The sequence below is a fragment of the Pipistrellus kuhlii genome, unplaced genomic scaffold (genome assembly GCF_014108245.1).
Source record: "Pipistrellus kuhlii isolate mPipKuh1 unplaced genomic scaffold, mPipKuh1.p scaffold_m20_p_40, whole genome shotgun sequence".
Taxonomy (NCBI): Eukaryota; Metazoa; Chordata; class Mammalia; order Chiroptera; family Vespertilionidae; genus Pipistrellus; species Pipistrellus kuhlii.
This window is the reverse complement of record NW_023425541.1, coordinates 2,549,005-2,576,931: the sequence shown is the minus strand read 5'-3', so window position 1 is coordinate 2,576,931 and position 27,927 is coordinate 2,549,005. Positions and strand designations below refer to the sequence as shown.

General features: G+C 40.9%; 1 protein-coding gene across 2 annotated transcripts in view; it reads right to left on the bottom strand.

Moving 5' to 3' along the window:
* Positions 1–27,927, bottom strand: part of KIF4A (kinesin family member 4A) — a 145,780-nt gene that overhangs the window by 106,404 nt on the left and 11,449 nt on the right. For both annotated transcript variants that reach the window (XM_036411442.2, XM_036411439.2), the window contains 4 exons: positions 27,496–27,686; positions 25,974–26,066; positions 23,204–23,370; positions 22,872–22,966 (listed from right to left, as the gene is read on the bottom strand). In XM_036411442.2, the coding sequence (XP_036267335.1) occupies positions 22,872–22,966; positions 23,204–23,370; positions 25,974–26,066; positions 27,496–27,686 (546 nt within the window). The remainder of the gene's footprint in view (positions 1–22,871; positions 22,967–23,203; positions 23,371–25,973; positions 26,067–27,495; positions 27,687–27,927) is intronic.

The window sequence follows — 27,927 nt, the reverse complement described above, 5'->3', positions numbered from 1 at the left end:
CCTTCCATGCCCAGGCTTCATTGTCCCTCTGACAGCAAAGACCTCTTGGTTCTGAAGGAAAACTACAGAAGAGATCCTGTACCTCTTTTCTTTGAAAGTATTCAGAGCCAAGATCCTTGAGGGGGGATGTGGTAGGCAGTTAGACAGACATGATTAGAACAAGGATGATGGGCCAACAGAAGCAAAAATGGTTGGACCCTGACATGCATCTCAACCACTCCAACTGCAGTGGTAAAGCCCTGGACCCACCCACCAGAGTGAAAAGAGTGCCAGAAGGAAAAAAATGGGTGGTTGAACCCAAGGAACATCTCAAGGTCATCTTTTGAAGGCAACATTTATTATAATTGCGCTCATAACCACTGCTGATCTGGTTGAAGAACTAATTATATTTAGAAGAGATAAAAATATTTGAGTACATTTAGCAAAAAAATGTTAATTATCTCTGATTTTTGCCTTTCAGGAGTAACCTATATAGAACGGACTTCTACATCTTGCCTAGGAGGAGTTGGGACCCACTGTCCAGGAAAAGGATGCAGGGATGTTTTCTCTAAAGTTTGCTGCAATAGCTTCCTGTGGGAAATGTCTGTTACTGAGTGTTCTAGTTATTGTCTTTCAGTATCTAATAACTACAATATAAATTGTTCTGACAATTTCACCCTCTCTTATAAAAATAGACATACTAAGCTGCCAGCTGGTTGCTTTCTATATCCCTGCCAACAGCACCGGGGGTTGGGGAATGCTTGTTCCTTAGGAAGACTGATTGTCTTTATGCCCCAGAAACATCACAAGGTCCAAACCAAGAGACCTTCCCACAACCATGGCACGAGACAACAATGATGATCTCTACCTCTGGATCCCTGCTGAATATATTACTTTAATCATTTTTATTATGCTAGTAATAGTAGGCTTCCTTAATATACAAGTAATCCAACTGGCTTATAGCATGGTAAAAAGCCCTGAATGCCTCTTCCATAGGCTATACATAGGATAAATCAAGAGCCATGCTAGGAAGGCAGTTCTAGAGAATCAGGCAGCAATAGATTATCTACTATTGTAGCATAACCAAATTTGTGAGAAATTTAAAGGAATGTGATATTTAATCTTTCTGACAATTCTCAATAGATAGAAAATAGCATTCAACAAATTAGGGAAACCATTTCCAAGGTAAAACAACAAAAAGGATTTAAAAAATTTTTATTTTATTGCTTTAAGTATTGGATTTGACTTATCTAAATTAACTTCCTGGCTATCCAATCTGTCTGGTTGAAGGAATTGATGTTTTTGTTGTTGTTGTTGTTTTGTTTTGTTTTCTGTAGTCTGATAGCTTACTGCTATATTCAATGTCTTCCTCTTTTTTACCGGTAGATAATGCATTTGCTGTATTCCATCCCCATGAACTGCTTTCAAGGCAGAAACAAATGCAATCCAGCAGGATGAGACTTTTCATCTAAAACTTATCTCACAGATATGAGATTCTCTAGAACTGCCTTCCTAGCCTGGCTCTTAATTTATCCTATGTATAGCCTATGGAAGAGGCATTCAGGGCTTTTACCATGCTATAAACCAGTTGGATTACTTGTATATTAAGGAAGCCTACTATTACTAGCATAATAAAAATGGTTAAAGAAATAGCAGTGGAAATGTAAGGGGCCAAAATAGAATACTGGAGACTAGTTATTAGCTATAAGAAATATTAATCATGCTCTGTTACTCATGATTGTTTTGTTCTGATCAAAGAAAGCACATTCTAATCTATGGATAGCTGGGAGTTGTACACCCCCAGTTCCTAGGAGTCAACCTGAGATCTGGAAGTCAACTTCAGACTGTGGACCATTCTCATCTGAGAACTGCCTATTTTCATACAAAGATGAACAACCTTGTTATTCAAATAATAGAGTCCCACCTAAGCTTGCCTGTAATCTGTAACCATTATACCCATTTTTATTCCTTTTGACTACTTCCCTATTTTGCATACCTATTCTTATTCCTTTTGCCTACTTTACTATGTAATCTTAGTCTTTGTACCTCATATACACAGCTGGCTTATGTGTGCGTGTGTGGGGAGTGGGGGTGAGGACACAGAGCAGATTTTCCTGGATGACCTGCTGCTTTCCCATACTGCCAGAATTATTGGAATAAACAATCATATATGATTTAACCATGTCTCTGCTTAAATGGCTCAAGTAGTGACAGGCAGCCTGGCCCCAATGGCTGTCTACCTTCAAAAATACAAATTACCTAAGAATAGAACAAAAGATGTATAAGATCTCTACAGGAAAAATCATTGAAAAGTATTAAAGAAGTTCTAAATAAATGGAACTATATAGTATGTATATATATTTAGAAGACTTAGTTTGACTTAACAAAAGGAATGCCACTGCTTATGGGTGGGAGGGGGCGGGCGGGAGGAAGGATGGACTTTTTAATACATAGTGCTAGGACAAATGGGAAAACAAAATTGGATCCCTACATCATACCATGCATAGAAAACAGTTCTGGGTGGATTAACGACTTAAATGTGAAATGTAATACTATGAAGCTTTTATACAAGACATAAAATTTAAAAAATCAAATGAAAAGAGTAAAAATATAAACCAGAGATGAGGCATATTAGTAAAACATGTGGGGGTGGGGATGTTTGCAATTATTATAACTGAACAGTGTTTAGAATCTATAGTATTTTCATACAAAGATGAACAACCTACAGCATACTATTTTTGAAATCAGTAAGAAAAGGACAATAGAAAAATGGGCAAAACTAGAACAGGCATTTTATAGAAAATTTACATGGCAATATACATGAAAAGGTAATCCAACCCTTCAGTCATGGAGGTAGTGACAATTAAAATCACAGTGAGGTCTTCCACACCTGTTAGCTTAGCAAAAATTTAAAATTCTGACAAAACATTGCTGGGGAATGTGGAACAATGACTCTCATACATTGGGACACTTAGAAAGACAGTGGGTATATGTGTACCCTATAACCTAGTAATTGTACTTGAAGGTCTATTCTTACACATACTAGTATGCACCAGGATACATAAACAAGAATGTTCATAAGGTCATTTTTTAAAAACTTTTTAAAATTGATTTGAGAGAGAGATTTATTGTTTTACTTATTTATTGCTTTCACTGGTTGCTTCTTGTATCTACACTGACCAGAAAGCTAACCTGCAACCTTGGTGTATTGGGATAACTCTCTAATCAACTAAGCAACCCAGTCAGGGCCAGGGCATTGTTGATGATAGCCCCAAACTGCAAATGACTGAAATATCTATCAGCAGTAGAAAGAATAATTAGTGGTATAGTCATACAATGGAATACTGTACTGAAATGGAAATAAAGAAACTATAGCTATATGCAATATAGATGGATCTCACAAAATATTGAATGAAAGGTGTAAAATGCATGATTATATACAATATGATTCCATTGCTATAAAGTTTAAAAATAGAAAAAACTAAATTATGCTCTTTAGAGATATATACACAGGGCATCTAGAAAAGCAAGAGAATTACTATCACAAAAATCAGGAATAGTTACCTCAAGAGGGAAGGAAGGGGATCATTACCTGAGAGGGATATACATGGGTGCTGGAAATGCTGACTTACAACCTAAGTTACAGTTTTACTTTAAAATATACACGATTTATGAATGATGCTAATTAATATCTTACCAAAAAAAGCAACTAAGAAAGAATCACGTGTGTTTCTAAGCAAAGTGAACTTTTTTGAGGAGCTTGACTCTGAAGGGAAGGCGATAGAGTAGCAGTTATAGGATTCAAGATTTAAGGAATTTGTGGACATATGCTTACCAAAATATATGTACAAGAATATTCATAGTAGCACTATTTATTATATCCCCAAACTAGAAATTACCTAAATGCACATCAAACAGTAGAAAGGAAAAATAAAATGTTATACATTTACCAATGGACTATGCATAGTTATGAAAATGGATGAACTATAACTACATGCAATAATATGGATGGCCCTGGCTCGGTTGGAGTGTCATCCTGCACACCAAAAAGTTGTGGGCTTGATTCCCAGTCAGGGTACATACCTAAGTTTCAGGTTTAATCCCGGTTGGGGCACATACAGGAGGCAACCAATTGATGTTTCTCTCTGATATCAATTGTTTCTCTCTAAAAATCAATTAAAAAAGCATATCCTTGTGAGAGGATTTAAGATAATAATACTGATGATGATGAATCTCATAACATTGAGTTAGGGTTACTAGATTTAGCAAAAGAAAAAAAAATACAGGTATCCAGTTAAATTTGAATTTCAGATAAATGATGAATCATCCTATATAATAAAAGGCCAATGTGCAAATCGACCAAACTATGGAATGACCGGTTGCTATGACGCACACTGAACACCAGGGAGCAGACGCTTAATGCAGGAGCTGCCCTCTGGTGGTCAGTGCACTCCCACAGAGGGAGTGCCCCTCAGCCAGAAGCAGGGCTGATGGCTGGCAAGTGCAAAGGTGATGGCAGGAGCTTTTCCAGGGCTCCCAGATTGCTAGAGCGCAAGCCAGGCTGAGGGATCTACCCCACCCTCGCCCCGCCCCAAGTACACAAATCTCATGCACTGGGCTTCTAGTTTTTAATATAAGTATTTTCCCTATCAAATGATTGTCATTTATCTGAAATTGAAATTAAGCATTCTTTATTTTTCTCTAGTGATCTTACACTGAATAAGAGGAATCGGACACAAATGTTATCTTTTGGGAAAGACTGAGACTGAAGTGGGCACAAGTGGTACTCCTGGAATGCTCATAACATGTTTGTTTGTTTCTTTGGTTAATCCTCACCCAAGGATATTTTTCCTCCCCCCCCCCCACACACAGATAGTGGAAGGGTGGGGGAAAGACAAAGAGAAACATCGATCAGAGAGACACACCAATTGGTTGTCTCCTGCACTTGCCTCTTCACAGATCAAGCCTGCAACCAAGGCACATCCCCTAGACTGGAATCTAACCTGCAACCCTTCAGTATGTGGATCGATGCTCTGTCCACTGAGCCATACTGGCCAGGGCTTTAATATGGTTTTTTGAGGTGGGTGCTAGTGATATAGGTATATTCACATTGTGAACATTCATCAGAGTAGAAAATTATAATTTGGGCATTTTCCTGTATTTTGTATTATACTTCAGTTGAATAATCTCTTATCTACCTGTAATCTATTTATAATCTACCTGGCAGTGAGCTGAATATGTTTTATATTCAAAGCCACAACAAAAAAATAGGGATAAACTTAACAAGAAATGTGCAACACCAACACACTGAGTAAAGGGAGATAAATACCTTGAATAGATAATACAGAATATAATGGTCTATAAATATAAAAGTATTTTTAACTTCACTGATACCTACAAAAAAAATAAGATAGCATTATTCTCTTACCAAATTGGTAATAATACTTAGTAGAAAAGTTAGAAAACTTCACAAAAATGAGTAATAATATACCTTTATGGGACTTTGGTAGTATATTTTTTTAAATGTAGATGGATTTTGGGAAGATTGTAAGTTAAAGATAGCCCAGATCCTCTTTATTCCCAAGTCTGATCCATCTACTCTGTTTTTGAGCCAAGTAGTTGCTGAGAGAGTTAGCTCAAAGGATAGATCTGAGATCTGTGAGTAAGTTCTCTCTGGTACCGATGAAAACTCCAGGTCACGGGTCTGGACTGTGCTGTAGTATAGCCAAAGTGAAAGGATGGGAACATGGCTTGGAGAACTCTATAAATCCTAGAGAACAGTTGACATTGCCTATGTGAGTGTGCCAGGTTTCACTGGACCTGAAAATGCTGAGAAGAAACTGAGGTGTTGGGTTGAGTCCTCTCTACCTTAAGACAAGGACAGCACCAGAGAACAAGAGTACAAAGAGGTGTCCTCTTGATGTTTCCCAAACGTGTGACAAGCTGACTGGCAACATAATGCTTCTACAGTGCTGTCTCATGGACACAAACCACTGTGCCTTTTCCACACACACAGCTGCTATGACTTAAGGGACCAGCAATAGACTTGAGCACCCATGAGCAAAGTAAAGAAAATAACAATACACTTAAGTGGATCCAGAAGCCAAAGAAAGAGAGTAGCAGAAAATTTCAAATTGGCATTTAATGAGAAGGAAACAGACAATTTGAGCTTTAAAATATATAACTGAAGGAGATTAAAGTACAGCATAAAAAAGACTTTTGGAACTATAAGAATTAAATACCATTTACCAAAACCAGAAGCAATTATTCCAAATATTACAATAATAAAACCATTCCAATTAAAATCAGAAACTAGATTATTCACCCCACCTCTCGAGGAAAGCAATTTCACAAGTCCAGGGTGTATCTTTTTCCTTAATAATAAAAAAATATGAGAAATGGTAGAAATAAATATTGGCAAAGAGATCACTTTCTTTTTACTGATATGATTTTATATTTAAGAAAACCCAAGACTAGTTTAAAATAAAAAGAATACAGCTATATGCATCAAGATGGATGAATCTCACAAACATAACATTGAGCAGGAAAAAAAGTGACAAAAAACCCACACATTTTATGAAACTATGAAAAGTTTAGAAACACATAAAATACCACCACATCGTTAAGGGATACAAGAATAAGAAATTTAATAAAAAAGATAAACACCACATTCATAATGGTAGTTAAATTCTCCCCTCAACCTGATGTAACCTGCCCTGATTCCTTACCACTCAACCTACACCACTGTGGCAAATATCCCCAAAACCTCAATGGACAAATCCGTCTGTCTCTTCTCAGTCCTCATCTTATGTAACTACTCCGAAGCATTTGACACAGGTGATAATCCCTTCTTTCTAGACACTCTTTTCCATTGACTTCTTTAGTTGGCTCTTTTACCCTTGACTCTTAAGTATCAGTGCTCCTTACTAATATTTAATGTCTCACTCATTATCTAGTCTTTCTCTACACAACTCACGTGGGAGACCTCACCCATAGATTCCAAATGTTTATCTCCAACCCTGATGTTACTTCTAAGCTCAAGCTCAGAATTTCCCTTTTCTTTAGGGACTCTTCCAATACTTATTCCAAATCTGACATGTCCAAAATCAAACTCATTATCTTTCTCTCTGCTGTCTGCTTCTTATATACCTATGCCTGGTTTTATAATTAGCTTCTCTTCAGCTAAAGGCAGCTCCACTTGAAGACTCAACCGTGATTTGTCATAAACCTTTTGGTCTCACAAAACAAATCCGACACTTGAATACATCCCCTTCCTTCACCCCCAGTTATGTACAGTAATATGCACCACAATTCTGATGGGCCATATCTACCCTCTGAAAATATTCTAGAGGGGCTAGCAACTTTTCTAGTTCTCAATAGGGATAAAATCATTTCCTCTAACAGTGGGGAACAGCTTGGCTTTGGCAATATTGTGTTAGCTAAGAAAAAGGTTTTTGCACACACCTATAAGCCTCTTCCACCCACAGAGTCTACCTCAAATGTTGACAACCACCATCTCAAGCTTCTGGGGGGGTCTTCATTCAGCTGGATTTATCTATAAATACCGTATTTTCCGGAGTATAAGATGACCGGGCGTATAAGATGACCCCCTAATTTTACAGTTAAAACATAGGTTTAGGCCTATATTCGCTGTATAAGACTACCCCCCCACTTCCGAGGCAACACCAGTTCTTTTTTTAATAGACCGCCTCTCTGACTCTGGCCAATCTAAGCAGGCTTTTTACTAGAACACAGTGTAGCTTCGGGTACAGAACATGTATAATTTGCATGCATAAAAAGCCTGCTTGGATTGGCTGAGTTGGAGAGGCGGTCCGAGCAGCCTTGCAGTGATGGGTGCAGGATCGAGTTGGAAAACTTGTTTAGCGGCATACCCAGACGATTTTCGGGATCGAGTTGGAAAATTTGTTTAGCGGCATAGCGAGACGTTTTTCAGGATATACTCGGCGTATAAGATGACCCCCGATTTTCGGTTGGCTTTTTTTCGTTTCAAAAGTCTTATATGCCGGAAAATACACATATTCCTTATTAACCACCACTCAGAGCAAATAAAAACACAGAAGACAGAATTAATAAGTACAAAGAGGCTACTACACACCAGAAATTATGTTATATGTCTTATATACACTGAGTGGCCAGATTATTATGATCTCTGAGCGCCTAATAACCTGGACATTCAGTATATATCTTATTTAATAATAGAAACATTTAAATTGGTCGTACCTTTGCTATGCCCACAGCCAATCAGAGTGAGTATGCAAATTAACCCAACAAAGATGGAAGTTAATTTACATATATACCTGGTTCCCGGGAACCTCCTGGGCACACAGGTCACTCCCAGCAGGCCATCAGACAGAGGCTTTAGGCTTGGGAAGGGGCCGAGCCTGTGATCGGAGGGGTGGGGGTTCCCTTCCCAAGCCTAAAGCCTGGGGCCTAGCCTGCGATCAGAGGATGGGGAGGCAATCCCTTCCCAAACCTAAACCTGGGACGGAGGTTTTAGGCTTGGGAAGGGGCTGAGCCTGCTATCAGAGGTTCCAGGCAGGGGGAAGGGGTGGGGGGTGGGGGGTGGACGCTTTAGGCTTAGGAAGGGGCCAAGCCTATGATTAGAGGTGCCAGGGGGGAACTCCTTCCCAAGCCTAAAGCCTGGGGCGGAGGCTTTAAGCTTGGGGAGGTGCTGAGCCTGTGATCGGAGGTTCTGAGGGGGAACCCCTTTCCAAGCCTAAAGCCTGGGGCGGAGGCTTTAAGCTTGGGGAGGTGCTGAGCCTGTGATCGGAGGTTCTGAGGGGGAACCCCTTTCCAAGCCTAAAGCCTGGGGCAGGGGTTTTTGGCTTGGGAAGGGGCTGAACTTGGGATCGGAGGGAAGGGGAAAATATCAATGGAAACATATCATCAAGTGAGAATAAAACGAAAAATAAAGAAATGTCATATTCTATGAAAGACATATCTTGAAAATGCTTAAAGAAAGTTATCATTTTTTCATGGTGAAGGGACTGGAATCCATGTTGATGAAAATACCTTGGCAGCTGTGGTGACTGGCAGTGACTGCAGCAGTGGGGCGATGGGGCTGGCGCCTTTTCCTGATCAGCCCGGTCGCCTCAAGCAAAGGGAGGCCAGACTGTGGCTTAAGTCTGCTCCCAATGGGGAGCAGGCCTAAGCCATTAGTAGGACATCCCCTGAGAGCTCCCAGTATGTGAGAGGGGGCTGCCTGGGCTGAGGGACACCTCCCCAGTGCACGAATTTCATGCACCAGGCCCCTAGTCCTATATAATAAAAGGCTAATATGCAAATTGTCCCCCTGACCAGGAGTTTGACCAGCAGGCATGCTAGCCAACCACCCATGTCCCCTCCCCCTGACCAGGCTGGCAGAACCCCACCCATGCACGAATTTATGCACCGGGCCTCTAAAACACACACACACACACACACACTGAGAGGCCAGATTATTATGCGTTCAGAGATCATAATAATCTGGCCACTCACTGTCTATGAGTTTACTTAATCCTCATATTTCTGAGGGAGTATACATTCAAATCCTATCTTATGAATGAATACATTGAAGCTCGGAACCAAAGATGGGAAGAGGTACCTATTGAAGATGACCTATCTATAATAATAAAAGCATAATATGCTAATTAGACAGATAACCTTCTGGATGAAGCCGGGACTGTGAGGGAAGCTTGGGTTCTGGGTGTCAGAGGGAAGCCGGTGCCAACAGCCGGGGGAAGGAAGGCCTACTCTTGCATGAATTTTGTGCATTGGGCTCTAGTCAATTAATAACAATGTATGGACTTTGTTTGGCTCATGATCCAGACAAATGAAATCATAAGACTAATGGACATGTGAACACTGATTAGACATTTGATTATATTAAGGCATTATTATTAATTTTAGGTGATTATTTAAAACTAGTGACCCGGTGCACGTAATTCCTGCACATTAAAAGGAGATTAATTAGAGGAAATAATTTAATATTGCTATTTGCCCTTTCTCTATAATGGAAGTGTCAGAGATGAAAGAAAATTAGTAAAATGTATATGACAATCTTCCTCCTGTCAGAGTCTGGGGCTCACTATGGGACCCAGAATCAAATCCCCACACACCCACATGCAACTCAAAGTCACATGAGACCCAGATCCCACCGGCCACCACACCATTGGGCTATATCTAGACCTGGCCAGTCCCACCCTTGTTAAACCCTGCTGGGCAGGGGGCATAACCTCTGGTCCCCTGGCCCAGCGCCAGGACAGGGGGCATGGCCTGAGGTTCCCCAGCCCAGACTGGGGCGGGGGTGTGTGCCTTGAGGTCCTCAGTTAAGCCCTACCAAGTGGGGGATACGACCTGAGATCCCCTGTCAAGCCCCCATGGTCTGAGGACCCCTGTCAAGCCCAGCTGGGTGGGGGCACAGCCTGAGATCCCCCATCAAGCCCCCATGGCCTGAGGTCCCCCATCAAGCTCCATCAGGCAAGGAAGCGCAGCCTCAGGTCCCCTGTCAAGCCCTGCTGGGCAGGGGCGAGGCCAGAGTTCCCTCAACTCAGCATTGGGGGAACTGAGAAGGTGGCTGAAAATAATGGAAGACACCTTGAGGTCCCCTGTCAAGCCCAGCCAGACAAGGGGTGTAGACTAAGGTCCCCTGGCCCAGTGCTGGGGCAAGGGGAGTGGCCTGAGGTCCCCTAGCCCAGCATCAGGATGGGAAGCGTATCTTGAGGTCCCTTGTCAAGCCTTGCCAGTAGGGGGGCACAGCCTGAGGTCCCCTGTCAAACCTCACAGGGTTGGGGGAGGGTGTAGTCTCTGGTCCCTGCTGATTGCTCCTTAAGGCTCCTTATTGGACTTGGCTTCACCTGTGGGTACACCAACTTTGTGCTGGAGTGATGGTCAATTTGCAAATTCCCTCTTTATTATATAAAATAGGACTTTTTTTCAGGTACAAACTGAAATAAACATGTCTGAGATTGGCTTCAAAATAATATCAGAGGGAGAATACAAATGCAGCAAGACTATTTGTTCAAGAAGATGGAGAAAATGGCAGGAGAATACACAGACATGTTCCAGCCTGTCCTGGAGCAAAAAAGGAGCAGCTGAGGATCTCACAGGGAGTATCTGTTGGCAAGCTAAGGAACAGCTAAACTCCAGGAGAAGGTGGGGGAATGCTGGAGGGGTTTCCTTAACTGGGGAGCTCCCACTGCAGCTGCAGCATGGTCCCCTACCAGAGCTATGGGTGTGGACGGGGAAACCTCATCATCTTGAAAGGGAAAGTGGATCTTATCAGAAGCCTGAAAATCCACAACTGCAACAAACACTGAACAGCTAGGAGTCCCAGAATACTGGTCCGCAATTGGCACAAATACGCGGATTCAAAGGAGCTCTTCACTCCACCACAAAAAAGTCAGATTTCGCTGGGGATAGGGAGAGAGAGAGCTACATAACCAGACATCCAGAGAAGAGAGACCATGAGAAGATGAAGAAACAGCCCACATATGAACGAAAACCAGGCATCACCAGAAAAGGAAGTAAACGAATTACGGGCAAGCAACCTATCAGTAGGGGTTGAAGAAGGACAGGAAACTGGGCAAGGAATAGAAAACCTGTTTGAAGAAATGATGACAGAAAATGTTCTGGATATATGGAAAAAAAACAAAACAAACAAACAAAAAAACACACACAAATCCAAGAAGCTCACAGAGTCCCAAAATGACCACCAAAACACTGACGCCAAGATACATTATAATTAAATTGGCAAATACCAACAAAGTAAGAATCTTAAAAGTGGCCACTGAGAGACAGAAAGTTACACACAAAGGAACCCCCATCAGACTAGCAACTGATTTCTCAACAGAAACTCATCAGGCCAGAAGGGAAGGGAATGGAATGAAATATACAAAGTCATGCAAAGGAAGGGTCTGAATCCAAGAATACTGTACACAGCAAGGCTATCAATCAAAATTGAAGATGAAATCGGGAGCTTCACAGACAAAAAAGGACTAAGGTAATTTATCACCACCAAACCAGCAATGCAAGAAATGCTAAAGGGTCTGCTGTAAAAAAAAGAATATTGGAAGTGAAGAAGGAACACAGGGGTAAAGAATAAGAATGGCAACAAATTAGTACCTATCAATAATAATTTTAAATGTAAATGGATAAATGCCCAAATCAAAACACACATGGTAATGGATTGGATAAGAAAACAAGACCCATATATTTGCTGTCTACAAGAAAACCACCTCAGAAAAAGAGACGCACATAGATGAGGGTAAAGGGATGGAAAAAGGTTTTCCAGGCGAATTGAAATGAAAAAAAAAAAAAAAAAAAAAAAAAAAAGCTGGTAGCAATACTTATATCTGACAAATTAGATCTCAAAGAGAAGGACATAACAAGAGATAAGAAAGTCCACTACATAATACTAAAAGGAGCAATCCATCAAGAAGAAATAACTCTGGTAAACATATATACACCTAATACAGGAGGATACAAATGCATAAAAAGAACTCCTGCAGGATATCAAGAGAGAGATTGACAGCAATATACTAATAGTAGAAGACTTTAATACCCCACTATAACCATTGGAAAAATATTCTAAATAAAAAATCAGCAAAGAAACATCAATTCTAAATAACTCATTAGACCAGATGGAATTGACATCTTCAGAACATTTCACCCCAAAGCCACAGAATATACATTCTTCTCAAGTGCACATGGGTCATTTTCAAAGATAGACCACATATTGGGACATAGGCAAAGTCTCTTCAAATTCAAGAAGATAGAAATCATATCAAGTATCTTCTCAGATCACAGTGGCATAAAACTGGAAATCAACTATAATACAATAAAAACAAACCAAAGAAATTAAACACATGGAGACTAAACAGCATGCTATCAAACAATGACTGGGTTATCAGAAAGATCAAGGAAGAAATAAAAAATATTATAGCAACAAATGACAATGAAAACAAAACAATCCAAAATCTATGGGACACAGCGAAAGCAGTCTTGAGAGGGACATTCATAGCTCTACAAGCCTCCTGCAAAAATAAGAAACATTGGTGGTAAATTACCTAACCCTACAACTCAGAGAGTTAGAAAGAAAGCAACAAGGCCCAGTGTATGCAGGAAGGAAGGAAATAATCAAGATCAGAGCGGAGATTAATGACATAGAGAACAAAGAAACAATATAAAAGATCAATCAAACCAAGAGCTGGTTCTTTGAAAGGATAAACAAGATCGATGAACCTCTAGCCAGGCTCACCAACAAGCAAAGAAAGAGGACCAAAATAAACAAAATCAGAAATGAAAGAGGTGAAATAATAACAGACCCCGATGAAATACAAAGTATTGTTACAAAAAACAACGAACCACTTTATTCAAACAAACTAGACAACCTGGAGGAAATGGACATATTTCTAGAAAAATATAACCTTCCAAAACTCAATCAGGAAGAATCTAAACAGCTCAATAGGCCAATAACTATGGAAGAAATTGAAGCAGTCATTAAAAAGCTTCCAGCAAACAAAAGCCAGGGCGAGACGGCTTCACAGGGGACTTATACCAAACATTCAAGGAAGAACTAAAACCTATACTCCTCAAACTATTGCAAAAAACTCAGGAGAAAGGAACACTTCCAAGCTCCTTCTATGAAGCCAGCATCACCCTAATACCAAAACCAGATAAAGACAACACAATGAAAGAGAATTGCAGGCCAATATCCCTCAGGAACATAGATGCCAAAATCCTCAACAAAATTCTAGCAAATCCGATCCAGCAGTACATCAGAAAGATCATACACCATAACTAAGTAGGATTTATCCCAGGAATGCAAGGATGGTACAATATCCACAAATCAATAAATGTGATATATCACATAAACAAATTGAGAGATAAAAATCACATAGTCATATCAATTGATGCAGAAAAAGCATTTGACAAATTCCAACACACTTTCTTGTTAAAAACTCTCAACAAGGTGGGAATAGAAGGATCATACCTTAACATAATAAAAGCTATATATGATAAACCCACAGCTAACATCATACTCAATGGGTAAAAACTAAAACCATTTCCCTTAAGAACAGGAATAAGACGAGGATGCCTGCTTTCACCACTCCTGTTCAACACAGTGATGGATGTACTAGCCACTGCAATCAGACAAGAAGAAATAAAAGGCAACCATATTGGAAAAGAAGAAGTAAAGCTGTCCTTATTTTGCAGATGTCATGATATTGTACATAAAAAACACAAAAGACTACATAAAAAATCTAACATACTTAATAAATAAATTTGGCAATGTAGCAGGATACAAAATTAACACCAAGAAATCTATGGCGTTTCTATAAACTAATAGTGAATTTATAGAATGAGACTAAAAAGCAATCCCATTTACCAGCACACCAAAAAAATTAAGGTACCTAGGAATAAACTTAACTAAGGAAGTAAAAGACTTACATACGGAAAACTATAGGATACTGAAAAAAAAGAGAGAGAAAGACATAAACAGATAGAAGAACACACCATATTCATGGATTGGTAGAATCAACATCATTAAAATGTCCATACTACCCAAAGCAATCTATAGATTCAATGCAATCCCCATTAAAATACCAATGGCATATTTCACAGACCTAGAAAGAACTCTCCAAAACTTCATCTGGAATAAAAAAAGACCGTGAATAGCCACAGCAATCATGAGAAAGAATAATAAATAGTACGGATCTCAATACCAAATATCAAGCTGTATTACAAAGCCACAGTTCTCAAAACAGCCTGGTACTGGCACAAGAACATACAGATAGACAAATGGAATAGAATAGAGAATCCAGATATCGACACAAACCATTATGCTGAATTAATATTTGACAAAGGAGGCATGAACATACAATGGAGCCAAGACAGTCTCTTCAATAAATGGTGTTGGGAAAATTGGACAGATATATGCAACAAAATGAAACTAGATCACCAACGTATACCATACACAAAAATAAACTCAAAATGAATACAGGACTTAAACATAAGATGGGAAACCATAAAAATACTAGAGGAATCCACAGGCAGCAAAATCTCAGACATATGCCAAAAGAACTTCACTGATACTGCTCCTAGGGCAATAGAAGCTAAAGAGAAAATACACAAACGGGACTACATCAAAATAAAAAGCTTTTTTACAGCAAAAGTAACCAACAAAACAACAAGAAAGCCCACTTAATGGGAGAACATATTTGCAAATGTTATCACTGATGAAGATTTAATCTCCAGCATCTACTTATACAATTCAGTAAAAGAAGATAAATGATCCAATAAAAAACAAAAAACGAGCAATGGACCTAAATAGAATCTTTTCAAAGGAAGACAGAAGGAAGGCCAAGAGACACGTGAAAACATGCTCAAAGTCACTAATTATCCGAGAGATGCAAATCAAAACAACAATGTGGTACCATCTCACAGCTGTCAGAATGGCAATCATCAAAAAATCAACAAGCGACAAGTGTTGGCAAGGATGTGGAGAAAAAGGGAACTCTCTCACACTGCTGGTGGGAATGCAGACTGGTGCAGCCACTGTGGAGAACAGTATGGAGTTTCATAAAAAAACTAAAATTGATCTCCCGTTTGACCCAGTAATCCCACTTCCAGGAATATATCCCAAGAAACTAGAAACACCAATCAGAAATGACAATATGCATCCCTATGTTAATAGCAGCACAATTCACCATAGCTAAGATTTGGAAACAGCCTAAATGCCCATTAGCAGATGAGTGGATTAGAAAACTATGGTACATCTACACAATAGAATACTACACTGACATAAAAAAAGAAGCAATTCTTACCATTTGTAGCAACATGGGTGGTCCTGGAGAGCATTATGTTAAGTGAAATAAGCCAGGCAATGAAAGAAAAATACCACATGATCTCACTCATTTTTGGAAAATAAAGATTATAACCTGATGAATAAAAAGATACAGAGGCAGTAAAGCACCCAACAGACTGTCAAATTACAGTGGGAAGGCTGGGGAATGTTGGAGAAGGAGGGAAAGAGATCAACCAATGGACTTGTATGCATGCATATAAGCACACCAATAAACACTAGACACTTGCGGGGGTGGATGAGTACAGGGGATGGGGTAGGAGAGGCTTGGGGAAGTTCAATGAGGAAAAAAAGGAGATATGTGTATTAATATACATACCATATATATATATATATATATATATATATACACACACACACACACACACACACACACACACACACACACACACACATACTATAAACAATAAAAAAAAGAAAAAGTTATATATATAAAAAAAGAAACTTTGTAGCGTTAAGTGGAGGCCAAAGCAGGCCAGGGCTGCAGAAGCTTGACTTCCTCCATCATTGGGGCAACTCTAGCCTCCTGCTCTCTCCAGCTCTGTGGCTGCCGCCATTTTTTTCGGGATTTATTTATCTTCTATAATTGAAACTTTGTAGCCTTAAGTGGAGGCCTGGGCTGGCCAGGGTATGCTGAAAATTTGACTTCCTCCATCGCTGGGGAAAACCAAGCCTCCCTCCTGCTCTCTCTGTGGCCGCAGCAAACTTGGTTGGGTTGATTTGCATACTCACTCCTGATTGGCTTGTGGGTGTGGTGGAGTGATGGTTAATTTGCATATTACTCTTTATTATATAGGATAAAATATAGTTTAGTGGTTGCCTAGGACTACAGAAGGTAGAGGAATGGGAGTGACTGCTAATGAGCATTGAGTTTCTTTTTTGAAATGAAGAAAATATTCTAAAATTAGATTGTGGTGGTGGCTGCACAACTATAAATATGCTAAAATCCACTCAAATGTACAGTTTAAATCAGTGAATTTTATGTTATGTGAATTATTTCTCTCAATAAAACCATTAAAAAATAACTCAGAACTGTACACCTGAAAAAAAAAAAGTCAAAGGGGCACAAGAACCTTTAAATAAAAAGGTTAAATTGCAAAGTGCAAACATAGAACAAAAAGGGCACTTTTAAGTACATATAGAACAAAAAATTGAATGAGGAAGAAACAGGTCTCCACCCTGTGCCAGCAGTATTCTATATAATAAAAGCCTAATGTTCATATGTTCCCTCGGGAGGTCGTTTGACTACCAGACTGGGAGTTTGACCTCTCGCTAGGAGGTGCACTGATCACCAGTGGGTGGAGTGAAAGATGGTGGTCATCCGAGATGTGGCACTGGCAGTGGGTGGCAGTGGAGGCACTGTTGGCCCAGACAGGCCCCAACCAGAGTGGGACTGTGGAGGGATGGTGGAGCAGGTAAGCGGGTGGCGCCAGGCCAAGGCAGGTGGGAGTCGGGGTCCGATCGCCCCACTGACCAACCTGTAGATGGTGACCAGCATCAGTGGCAGTAGGCAGAGCCACCACCTGGCTCCCAGGTGCTGAGGGAGTTGGGTGGGGGACCTGGCCCCAATTGATTGCCCCACAGGCAGGATAGTGGAGCAGGTGAGGGAGTGGTGCCAGGCCAAGGCGGGGTGGCAGGTGGCGCTGCGGGGCTGCGAGGCTGGGGGTGAGAGCTGGGACCCAATCTCTTCAGGCCACACAGAGGGAACCCACCTGTGCAAGAATTCGTGTACCAGGCCTCTGGTAATACTGATAAATGACAAAGAGGTAAAATATCTCAATTACTACTTTTGCTTCTGCCTTCTCATTTCCTGGAGGAACTGAAGCCCAATATGAGTAAAGAGGTAGTGAGACCTCAACTACTTTAATAAAAGTTCAAACATCTTGGACCAGATGACTTCTAGCCAAGTTAACTAAGAGTAATTCTGATGAGAATGCTGAAGCTATATGAAAGATCTTTGAGGAATCATGAAGAAAAGATGTTCAAGAAGATGGTGCAGATATAATTTCAACATTAATAAAAAAGAGGTAAGTTAATTCCATAAATTACAGAACAGTATATTTGATACATATTCTAGACTATAAATGGATTAGAGGACTGGTGCATGAAATTTGTGCACTGGGGGTGGGAGCCCCTCAGGCCAACCTGTACCCTCTCCAATCTGGGACCCCTCGGGAGATGTCCCACTGCCTGTTTAGGCCCGATCCCACAAGGAGAGGTGTGCCCACAGCCCTTTCGTAACAGGCAGTCGGACATCCTTTCATAATTTGGGACTGCTGTCTCCCAACTGCTTGCCTGACCTGACTGCCTGATTGCCCCTAACAACTCCCCTGCCAGCCTGATTGACACCTTACTGTTCCCCGGCCGGCCCAATCATCCACAACTGCTCTCCCTTGTCAGCCTGGTCACCTCCAAATGCCCTCCCCTGTATATTCCCTCTTATTAGATAGGGTTTTTTCTTTAACATATTGGACAGTGTACCTGCCATGGTCTTGACAAACCAGTAAAAATGTAAACCCAAACTAAAAGTGTCATAAAATAAACTCTTTAAACAGGAATTTCAAGAGACCTTGGTAAGGTGATATCATGTGGTTGTTGGACTTATCCTTTTTTCCACAAACTTTTTGGCCCATTTTTCCCCTTCTGCTAGAAATTCTTCCAAAATGCCTTTCTCCTCTTAATAATCTCAATCCTCTCTACCTATGAAAGTTCTACTCAGCCTTTGAGGGTTGGCCAGGTCTCTGTGGCCCTCTCCCCATCCTTGCAGCCAGATCTGCTTGCTCCTTCCTCAGTGTTCCCACAGTGCTGTGGACACAGCTCCAGCACAGTCCACACACGCAACCAGTTGTCACTGTTTCCTGAGGATGTCCTGTCCTATTCTCTTCCCTTTATAAGGGAATCAAGCTGAAGTTTTGCAGGTTGGGAAGAAGCTGGCAGCAGCTGAAAGTGGAACATGCCTAGAGGGGCACAGATACCTCCCAGCCAACAGGCCATAAGGCCCGGGCCATGGCTGGGAGTGGATCGCATGGGAGAGCCACGCCCATAGCTCTGGCCACAGCTGGAAGCAGAACACGCTGAAAGGAGCGCGTCTCCCAATTGACAGGCCTATGGCCCTGGGAGTGGATCATGCCTGGGAGGCGCGGCTGCCTCCCAGTCCCACAGCCATAGTCACAGATGAAAGCTGAACACTCCAAGAGGGAAAAGGGTCCCAGCCAATAGGCCTAATGCCCAGGTCTTGGCTGGGAGCAGATAGAGCTGAGAGGGGCACAGAAGCTCCCAGGCGATAGGCCTCGCCCCTGACAGCGGCTGAAAGTGGAACATGCAGAGAGGGGCACTGCTGCCTCCTAGGCCCACAGTCCTGGCCGCGGGTTAAAGCACAACACTCCAAGAGGAGCACGGGCACCTCCCAGCTGATAGGCCTACAGCCCTGGCCACTGCTGGAAGCAGATCACGCCGGGGAAGCAAGGCTGCCTTCCAGGCCCACAGCCATGGCTGTGGCTGAAAGCAGAATGTGCCAAGAGAGGCACAGGTGCCTCCAAGCCAATAGGCCTTTGGCCTGGGCCACAGCTGGGAGCGGATCGCACTGGAGAGGTGAGGCTGCCTCCTAGGCCCACAGCCCTGGCCGTGGCTGGAAGCAAAATGCGCAGAGAGGAGCACGGGCGCCTCCCAGCTGACAGGCCTACAGCCTTGGCCATGGCTGGGAGGGGATCGAGTTGAGAGGGGTGCAGGTGCCTCCCAGCCGACAAGCCTACGACCTGGGTCACTGCTGGGAGTGGATCACGCTGGGGGGCAAGGCCGCCTCGCAGGCCCACAGGCAGGCTGGAAACGGATCTCTTGGAGTGGGGGGGCCGGCTGCCTCGAAAGACCATGGCCCGGGCTGGGGCTGGAAGCAGATTGTGGTAGGAGGGGTGGGGGAGTGCGGGAGCCTCCCAGGTGGATGGCCAGGGCCACGGCTGGAAGCAGATGGTGCCAGGGATGCATGCCGAGGCTAGCAGCAGATCACGCAGAGGGTGCAGCCACCTCCCAGGCCTACAGCCTTGGCCACGCTGCTGGTTCTCATGGTCAGCGCTCCCTGGGACTGCAGGTCTCCGGCGGGCCTGAGAGGACTGGGCATCACCATCTTGTGTCTATGGGCACCACCATTTTTGTCACGGAGTGATGGTTAATTTGCATATTACTCTATTATTAGAAAGGATTACTTGCTGTAACATAGAAACAGAAGAATGAGCACTAGAAGCCAACTTGAATTCACTAAGAAGTCAGTTTAAGCTAATACTTATTTCTCTTTTTTATCGTTACTAAGTTGATGGCTATGAGAAATATGGTAGACATAGTTAGCAAGGCATTTGATGAAATCTTTTATGAGATCATTAAGCACAAAATTGAGAAATAGGAACTATGCCAAAACCGGTTTGGCTCAGGGGATAGAGTGTCGAGAAATAGGAACTGGTTAATTTTTGTTAGGTTGACTAATAATTGCTTAAAAGACTATTCCCACAGCATGCAGATTACCATGCTACCGTGTGACGTTACGCGGAGTCCTGATGTCACTGCTGTGTGGAGGCGAAGCGGAGGTCGGAGTGAGCAGTGAGCGCAGGACAAAAGAGAGGAGGAGACTTTCGCAGATGCATGTAGAAGAGCGGGAGGATTAGAGTGGACGGGACGCAGTGAAGGTGGTGAGTGCTGGTCTGTCTCTGGTGACACTACCTACGCGGCCGCCCTCATGATGACTGAAAGTTCTCAATCAGTGGCAGACCCTGCTCCAGCCCAGATCCAGGCCCCAGCAAGCCCAGTGACAGTCCCCAGGCAGGCCTCAGGGGGTAAATGTCTGATAAAGGGGTAGGGGGGATGTCTGGTGAAGGTGTTCAGTGTCACAGGGGTGGGGGGAGGGGGATCACTTAAAATGACATAGGAGGATCAAAGGGGGAAATCAAAATGACACAGGAGGATCAAAAGGGGTTACTAAAATGGTAATCCGCCCTCTGATTCTCCTGTGCCATTTTGATTTCCCCCTCTGATCCCCCCTTTGTCATTTTAAGTGATCCCCCTCCCCCCACCTTGATACCCCAATTCCTTTTTTTTACCCCTAGAAATGAGTGCAAAAAGAAAAAGCTACTCCGTGGAGTACAAGAAAGGAATCGTGGAAGACTCTTGGGGCCAAAATCTTACTGCTTTCTGCAAAGAGAAGATGTTGAGTATCCTATTGGTCCGAAAATGGCGAGCAGAGTATGGTAACCTCATTGAACAAGTGGACAAGGGAAATGCTAAAAAGCGCAAGTGTGGATCAGGTCGGCAACCATTATTTTCCGAGCTGGAAGACCTGATCTGTGAATGGGCTGTTGACAGGAGAGCAAAGGCTTTGGTTGTGAATAGGGCTCAGATTCAAGAATTTGCCCTTGCAATGGCACCACAGTTTGACATAGCCCCCAAAGACTTCAAAGCATCACATCACTGGCTGGATAATTTGCTTCAGCAAAGTGAACTGTTTTTAAGAAGATCTACAACATTGTTTAGGTTGGAAGATATTCAAGTTATTAAGCGAGCACTTGCATTCAAGTCCTTTATTGATGATGCTGACTTCTCTAAATACTATCTTTCCAACATGATTGCTATGGGTGAAACTGCAGTGTTTATGGGCCAATCATCTCAAACAACAATTGAACAGCGGGGTGCCTCCTTAGTGTACATTCCCTCCACTGCTTACAAAAGTGCACGTGTTTCCTGTATTTTGGCAATTCGTCTGGATGGCACTAAAATCCCACTTTTAATCATTTCTAAGGGCAAGAAGGAAAAGATTGAATGTGTTTTGGGTGTTTTTATTCTTGAAACTGAAAAAGCCTGGGCCACACCAGCAGTTATAAGGAAGTGGGTCGATTTAATGCTGCTGCTTGTTATGCGAGGGAGCCAAAGAGGTCTGCTAGTCTGGGATGCAGCCAGCACTCACCACACTAAAGACATGAAGACATTTCTTCACAAAAGAAAAATAGATCAGATAATGATTCCCACAGGAATGATGGCCTATCTCCAGACTCTTGATATTGCAATAAACAAGCCATTCAAAGACAATTTGTGCATGGAAATTAATGACTACATTGAAAATAGAATGGAGAGAAATCAGCGTGGAAACTTTGTGAAACCTAAACTGCAAGAAGCTGTGACTTGGATGAAGAATTCATGGAAGAAAAATCACTGACAGTTGCATTGCAAATGCACTGCGAGCAGGCTACCTTGACAAGAAGTATTCATTTAAAGACAGTGCTATTGCTAAACATGAGAGATTTGGTCCACTGATTCTGAAAGAAATGGAGTCAGAAGAAATTCACCAGAAAATTCAGGAATTGGATTGTCATGATGATGTTCCAGAAGATGACGACATGATTGTCATTGAATAAATGAGTAAATTCTTGATACTGTAGGATTCACAGTTTGTCTGGTTTGTGTTGACAACTACCGTTCTACCGTACCATATACAGGTAATAAATTTCCTTTATTTTCATTTAACAATAAATGTGTACCGTATTCTTCTTCGTGGAAAAATAAGACATCCCCTGAAAATAAGACCTAGCGCAACTTTGGGAGCAAAAATTAATATAAGACAACTGTCTTATTTTCGGGGAAACAGGGTAAATGAAGGTTTCTAACAACAAATACCATGGTTGTCCTAGCCTTAGAAGTGTCACTATATATATCCGACAACTTAAATGAAGCCAAGCTGATGAAGTTTATGTGACAACATCTGGGAAGAATAGTAAATAGTTGAGGATATTGATTTTAATCATAAGTAGCTGGAATAACAAAATATTGCCTGGCCCAGATAAAATCAAACCAAGGGCCAGATCCAAATCTCATACTTAAATTAGAAAATGATTGCAAGGGAAAAAAACAATTTTCTTAACTATTTCTGAAATCAGCCTCAAGCTTGAATTGTAGGTACTATTATATTGTGACCTATCCAGTCAAAACACCAACAATACCAATAACAGGACTAGAAGTTTTTATCTATAACTGTGGCCTTAATTATTCTTACCCTCTTTTAAACGATCCCCTTCAGCCTTGGTTTTCTTTTGTCTTTCTGATCCAGCAAGGTCTACAAGATGCAGCTTGGAGCGAAAGCTGCTACTCCTGTGATAATGACAGGAAGACACAAGTGAGAAGAGTACACAAGCTTAAGGATAACTGAGTATCAAAGTTGACTTGCCAGCTCTTCTTTTCTTTTAAGTCAGTCAAAATGGCCCCAAAGGTTACTAGTGCTCAGAGTACTGATGTCAGATATTTGTCAAATCAATTAAAGAAGCAACCTAATATTCAACTTCAGTAGAACTAACATTAAAAATCTTGACTCTTTAAATTGTAACTTACTTGTCACTTTTCTTTCTTTGCTCTATGCAGATTGTAAAGATGGCATGAGATCGGGATGACTGGGAGTTCATAGCTGTGGAGGCCACAGTCCTACAGTTGTTGCCCTGTTCCAAACAGGAAACAGTATCTTGGGCAACTAAAACATTCTTCTCAGTGAGTCCCACAATCTAATTGAGAAGGAAAAAAAAATCCCTTATGATTATGATTCATACTTAAATAATTCATCAGAAATATAAGAATTGGTAGTTTAAAAATGTCTTGATGTTCCAGGACAATCTTAATAAATGGAATAGTCATGATTTTATCTAGCAACTCTAATCACTGTGATCCCTGCAAACCAAGGTCTTCAATCTCCACTAGGAGCTTCCAAAACAAAGATGCCAGTCAATACTAGAGCTAGGAAAGATCTCTAGATTTTAGAGTAGCAATGGATAAGATACCTTTCAGGGAGCTCCAAGTGAATGTAAGCTTTGGCCCGAAGGGCAGCAAGGGCAAACAACAATGATATTGATCTTTGCTACTTTCTCTTCTGTGTAACTCTAGCTCCTCCTTATACCTCTGATCTGTTTTTGTTTTTGTGTTGTTTTAAAAAATATATATTTTTTTTTGATTTCAGAGAGGAAGGGAAAAGGAGAGACACAGAAACATCAATGATGAGAGAGAATCACTGATTGACTGCATACTGTACACCCCCTACTGTGGATGGAACCCACAACTCAGGAATGTGCCCTGACTGGGAATCAAACCTGGGACCCTTCAGTCTGCAGGCCAATGCTCTATCCACTGAGCCAAACTGGTCAGGGCACCTCTGATCTGTTTTTAATCTATGCATGGAATAGTTTTCACTGGATTAGGAAGCCAGAAAAACAGGGGCTTAGGCTTGGTACTATATTTAGCTATGAGGGTTTATACAAGTTAAAATCTATTGGAGCCTCTGGAGATTGAACTAGAGTAAGTCCCTGATACCCCCAATATGCTATGATTTTATTACTCGATTAGAGGCCTGGTGAACGAATTCATGCATTGGTGGGGTCCAACCAGACTGCCCCCATGGGGGCCGATTGGGGCTGCGTTGGCGTAGGGGAGGGGCTGCAGGAGGTTGGTAAGCTAGCTCTGCCCCCAACGGGGGTGAGGAGGGTCAATTTGGGGTAGGGCTGGCCGTGGGGAGGGGCTGCAGAAGGTTGGGGTGGTGATCGGGGCCTGGATTGGCTGGTTGGCTGCCAGTGTGTATCATAGCAACTGGTTGTTCCATTGTTTGGCGCATACACACACACAACCACACACACACACACACACACACACACTAGAGGCCTGATGCACAAAATTTGTGCAAAAGTAGGCCTTCCTTCCCCCGGCTGCCTGCACCACCTTCCCTCTGGCACCTGGACCCAAGCTTTCCTTTGGCTGCCAGCAGGCACCTACGACCTGAGCTTCACTTGCAGCCCTGGCTTTGTCCAGAAGGACATCTGGTCTAATTAGCATATCACGCTTTTATTATTATAGATAGATAACTCCCAAATCTACATTGGTACCTTACTTTCTAGTCTTCTGTTTATAATTGTCTGCTACTTACTTTGAAATCAGTAAATTATAAATCAAACTCATCTTCCTCCCACCAATATTGATTCTATCCAATCCTTCTCCATTTCTATTAATATCTGTATTCTCAAAACCTCAGCTTTATCTTCAAGTCCTCTATATCTCATCTGTCACCAACTCCTAGTCATTCTTTTTTCCCTTAGTCCTTCTTTTGAACCCACTGTTTCCTTTTTCTTCATACTTGCCTAGTCCAGGCCCATATTACCTCATACCGGGAAAATAAGGCAGTTTTCTGAATTGGCTTTTTTCATCATAGTCTTTCTCCTTTTCAATCCATGTCTGTTTAGTCTTCCTAAAAACCTTGTTTCCTAAAACTTTATCAAACTACAAAGACTTGTGCTAGATAATGAGGATAATATCCAGGAGCTAACTTAGCTGGAGAGATAAACACATTAAGATAAAGAATTGATAAAAGTATCAACAGCAAACCTTCATTCAGAAGTATTAAATACCTTATACAGTATTCATAGGAATAGAAACTAAATTCTTTAACATGGACTCCTAATCTGGTCCTAACATATCTCCTATTACTTCCCAACTCATATCCCTGAATTCAGACTGACTGGTCTGGTCTTATTACCCTAGGAGTATATTTTCTACTTTCCTGCTTAACCTATTCTTTACTACAAGAATACCCTTATTCTTTTCTCTACTGACTTATGGTTCATTCATCTATCTGAAAAGTATTTACAAACTTGTCCTTATGTGCCCCAATTTGAGTCCAAAATCTACACATCTTTGTATTCCAAATTTCACCTCAAATAATGCTTGGCATTTAATTCCTATTTTATTATAACTATTAAACTCTGATGTGTGGCTGGTGTAACTAAGGGAGTGAATTTTAAATGTTAGTTAATTTTAGTTAATTTAGGTTTAAATAGCCATTTGGGGCTAGTGGCAACTGAACCAGACAGCCCAGACTTAGAACTCTATAAATAGTTAATAAATAAATATTTAATTAATATTAGTATTCTTTGAAGACGGAACAGAAAAGTGATAGTAGGAATTCTAGATTAACAAAGGAAATTAGGATCACACAAAATCTGAAAGATGTTGGTAGTCATTTAAAACCTAAATGTTAAAAAAAAGGGATGTTAATTTTAGTAGTAAGCAACGTTTTTAAATAACAACAATAACACAATAACAACAATAACAACAACAACACACATACCTTTATGCCTTCCTTAGGATCTTCTCGTATATTTATTTGAGAGGCTTTCTCACGAGATGAGCATAGAAGATCCAAGATTTCTTCATTGTAAATCTGTTATTGTTGAAAATAAAGTGGTAAAAAAAAAAATATTAACAGTGGTAAACTTGGGGTGGTGGGATCGTAGATGATTTTTAAATTCATTGTGACTTTCTGCATTAAAATATTTTTTACCACAAACATATTGTTTTTAATTAAGAAAAGGACTTTAAACATACATACAAACATCTGATACTTGTAAGAATGAATCCACACGTTACTATAATAAAATTGAGAATGCTCTCTTAAGACAGTCTCTTAGAAATAGCAGACATAACAAAAAGTAACATGAGTGCCCAAATTCAATTCTTTGATGGTGTCCTAACAGTGTCACCTTCACCCATTTTGTTATACTGTTAAGTTACGTACCCTTAGTGGAGGATGGAAGTGGGAAGCAAAAGGGAGAAGTGTCAACCGATATTTCAACAACCAGAACTTTTAAGTACATACAACAGTGTTTAAATAGTAAGTACTATATTTGTTTACTAGTATTAACAAATAACAATAATACTAATGTACTATTGGATGTATTAGCACATAGTAAGCACTATATTTGTTTGCTAGTATTGTTGTTCCTACTATTTAACATTCCTAAGTTATTTTTTCATTTGATTACTTTGACCACAACTGGGTTAATGAAAATTCAAGAAGGCTAATCTTAATGATTTTTAACTTCCCATCTTCCAACTCTAAACCTCCAATACCTATTAAAATTAAACTTCAGGATGAAGAATTCACATACAATTTATAATTGCATGCTTAAATTGTGTATGTTTAATTATTGCTCCTTGAAGATATGTTATCACTGCTACAGGACCAACCAGAAGCCGTAAGTTCCCTAAACAAGTGTTTTTGATATTTGGTGGTTAGATATAACCGGTCAATCTATACTAATATACACTAGAATGAAAACACCTACAAGGGCAAGGATTTTTATCTATTTCGGTCACTGATATAGCCCAAGTACCTAGAATAGGGACTATAACATAGTAGATACTGAATAAATATCTTTGAATAAACACACTCTATCATCACCTATACAACTCAATATGTCACCCAAATTGTGTAACATTCTTCATGAATTAGCAAAATTATCACTGAAGCCTCAAAACAGTAAAAGGAAATCAAATATTTTTCTGCAGACTATAGGGAATCCATACTACAGGCCAAATTGGAATTAAAAGAATTCCTATCATCTTTCTATATGGCAATGCCAAGTCTTCTAACAATCAGATTAAACAGACTATTCTGACAATGAGGAAAGAACTGGGTAGAAACTAGATCCAACGGAGACAGTAAGTTTTTTCTATCAATTTATAAAAATGTAATTTACTAAAAATGCAATTTATTAATTTGAGTCATGCCAGGAAAATCCTGATTAGGATTTATTTTTCTACCCAAAGATAAATTTAAACTCAGAATAATTAAAGATTATTAGATTTACCTCTAAGTATGAGACTTTCAGAGTAAATTCAAAGTCACTCTTCTTATCAATTTCTTTGAAGAGCAGTCGTATTACCCTAGGGATGACCCCAACTGTTGGTTCATTCTCTTGATCTGTAGTGTATGCACTTCCCATTGAATAGGTTTTTCCAGAGCCAGTTTGCCCATAGGCCAGGATGGTTGCATTATAACCTGGCAAAACAGAAGTCATGCATGATGATACTCAAATATTTTCATCCAATCAATATATTCCATTTCCTTCAGTGACTGCTTGCTACAAAATTAAGACTGCTCTCTTAAGACAAGGGACTCATTCATGAGTAGCAGACACGGAGAAAACCTATATGGGTGTCATGAATTTGCACTGCTCCAAATAAGCAAAGAAGAAAAAAACCAAACCCAAAGTGTGGGCCCCTCTTGATAGCCCTTAAAA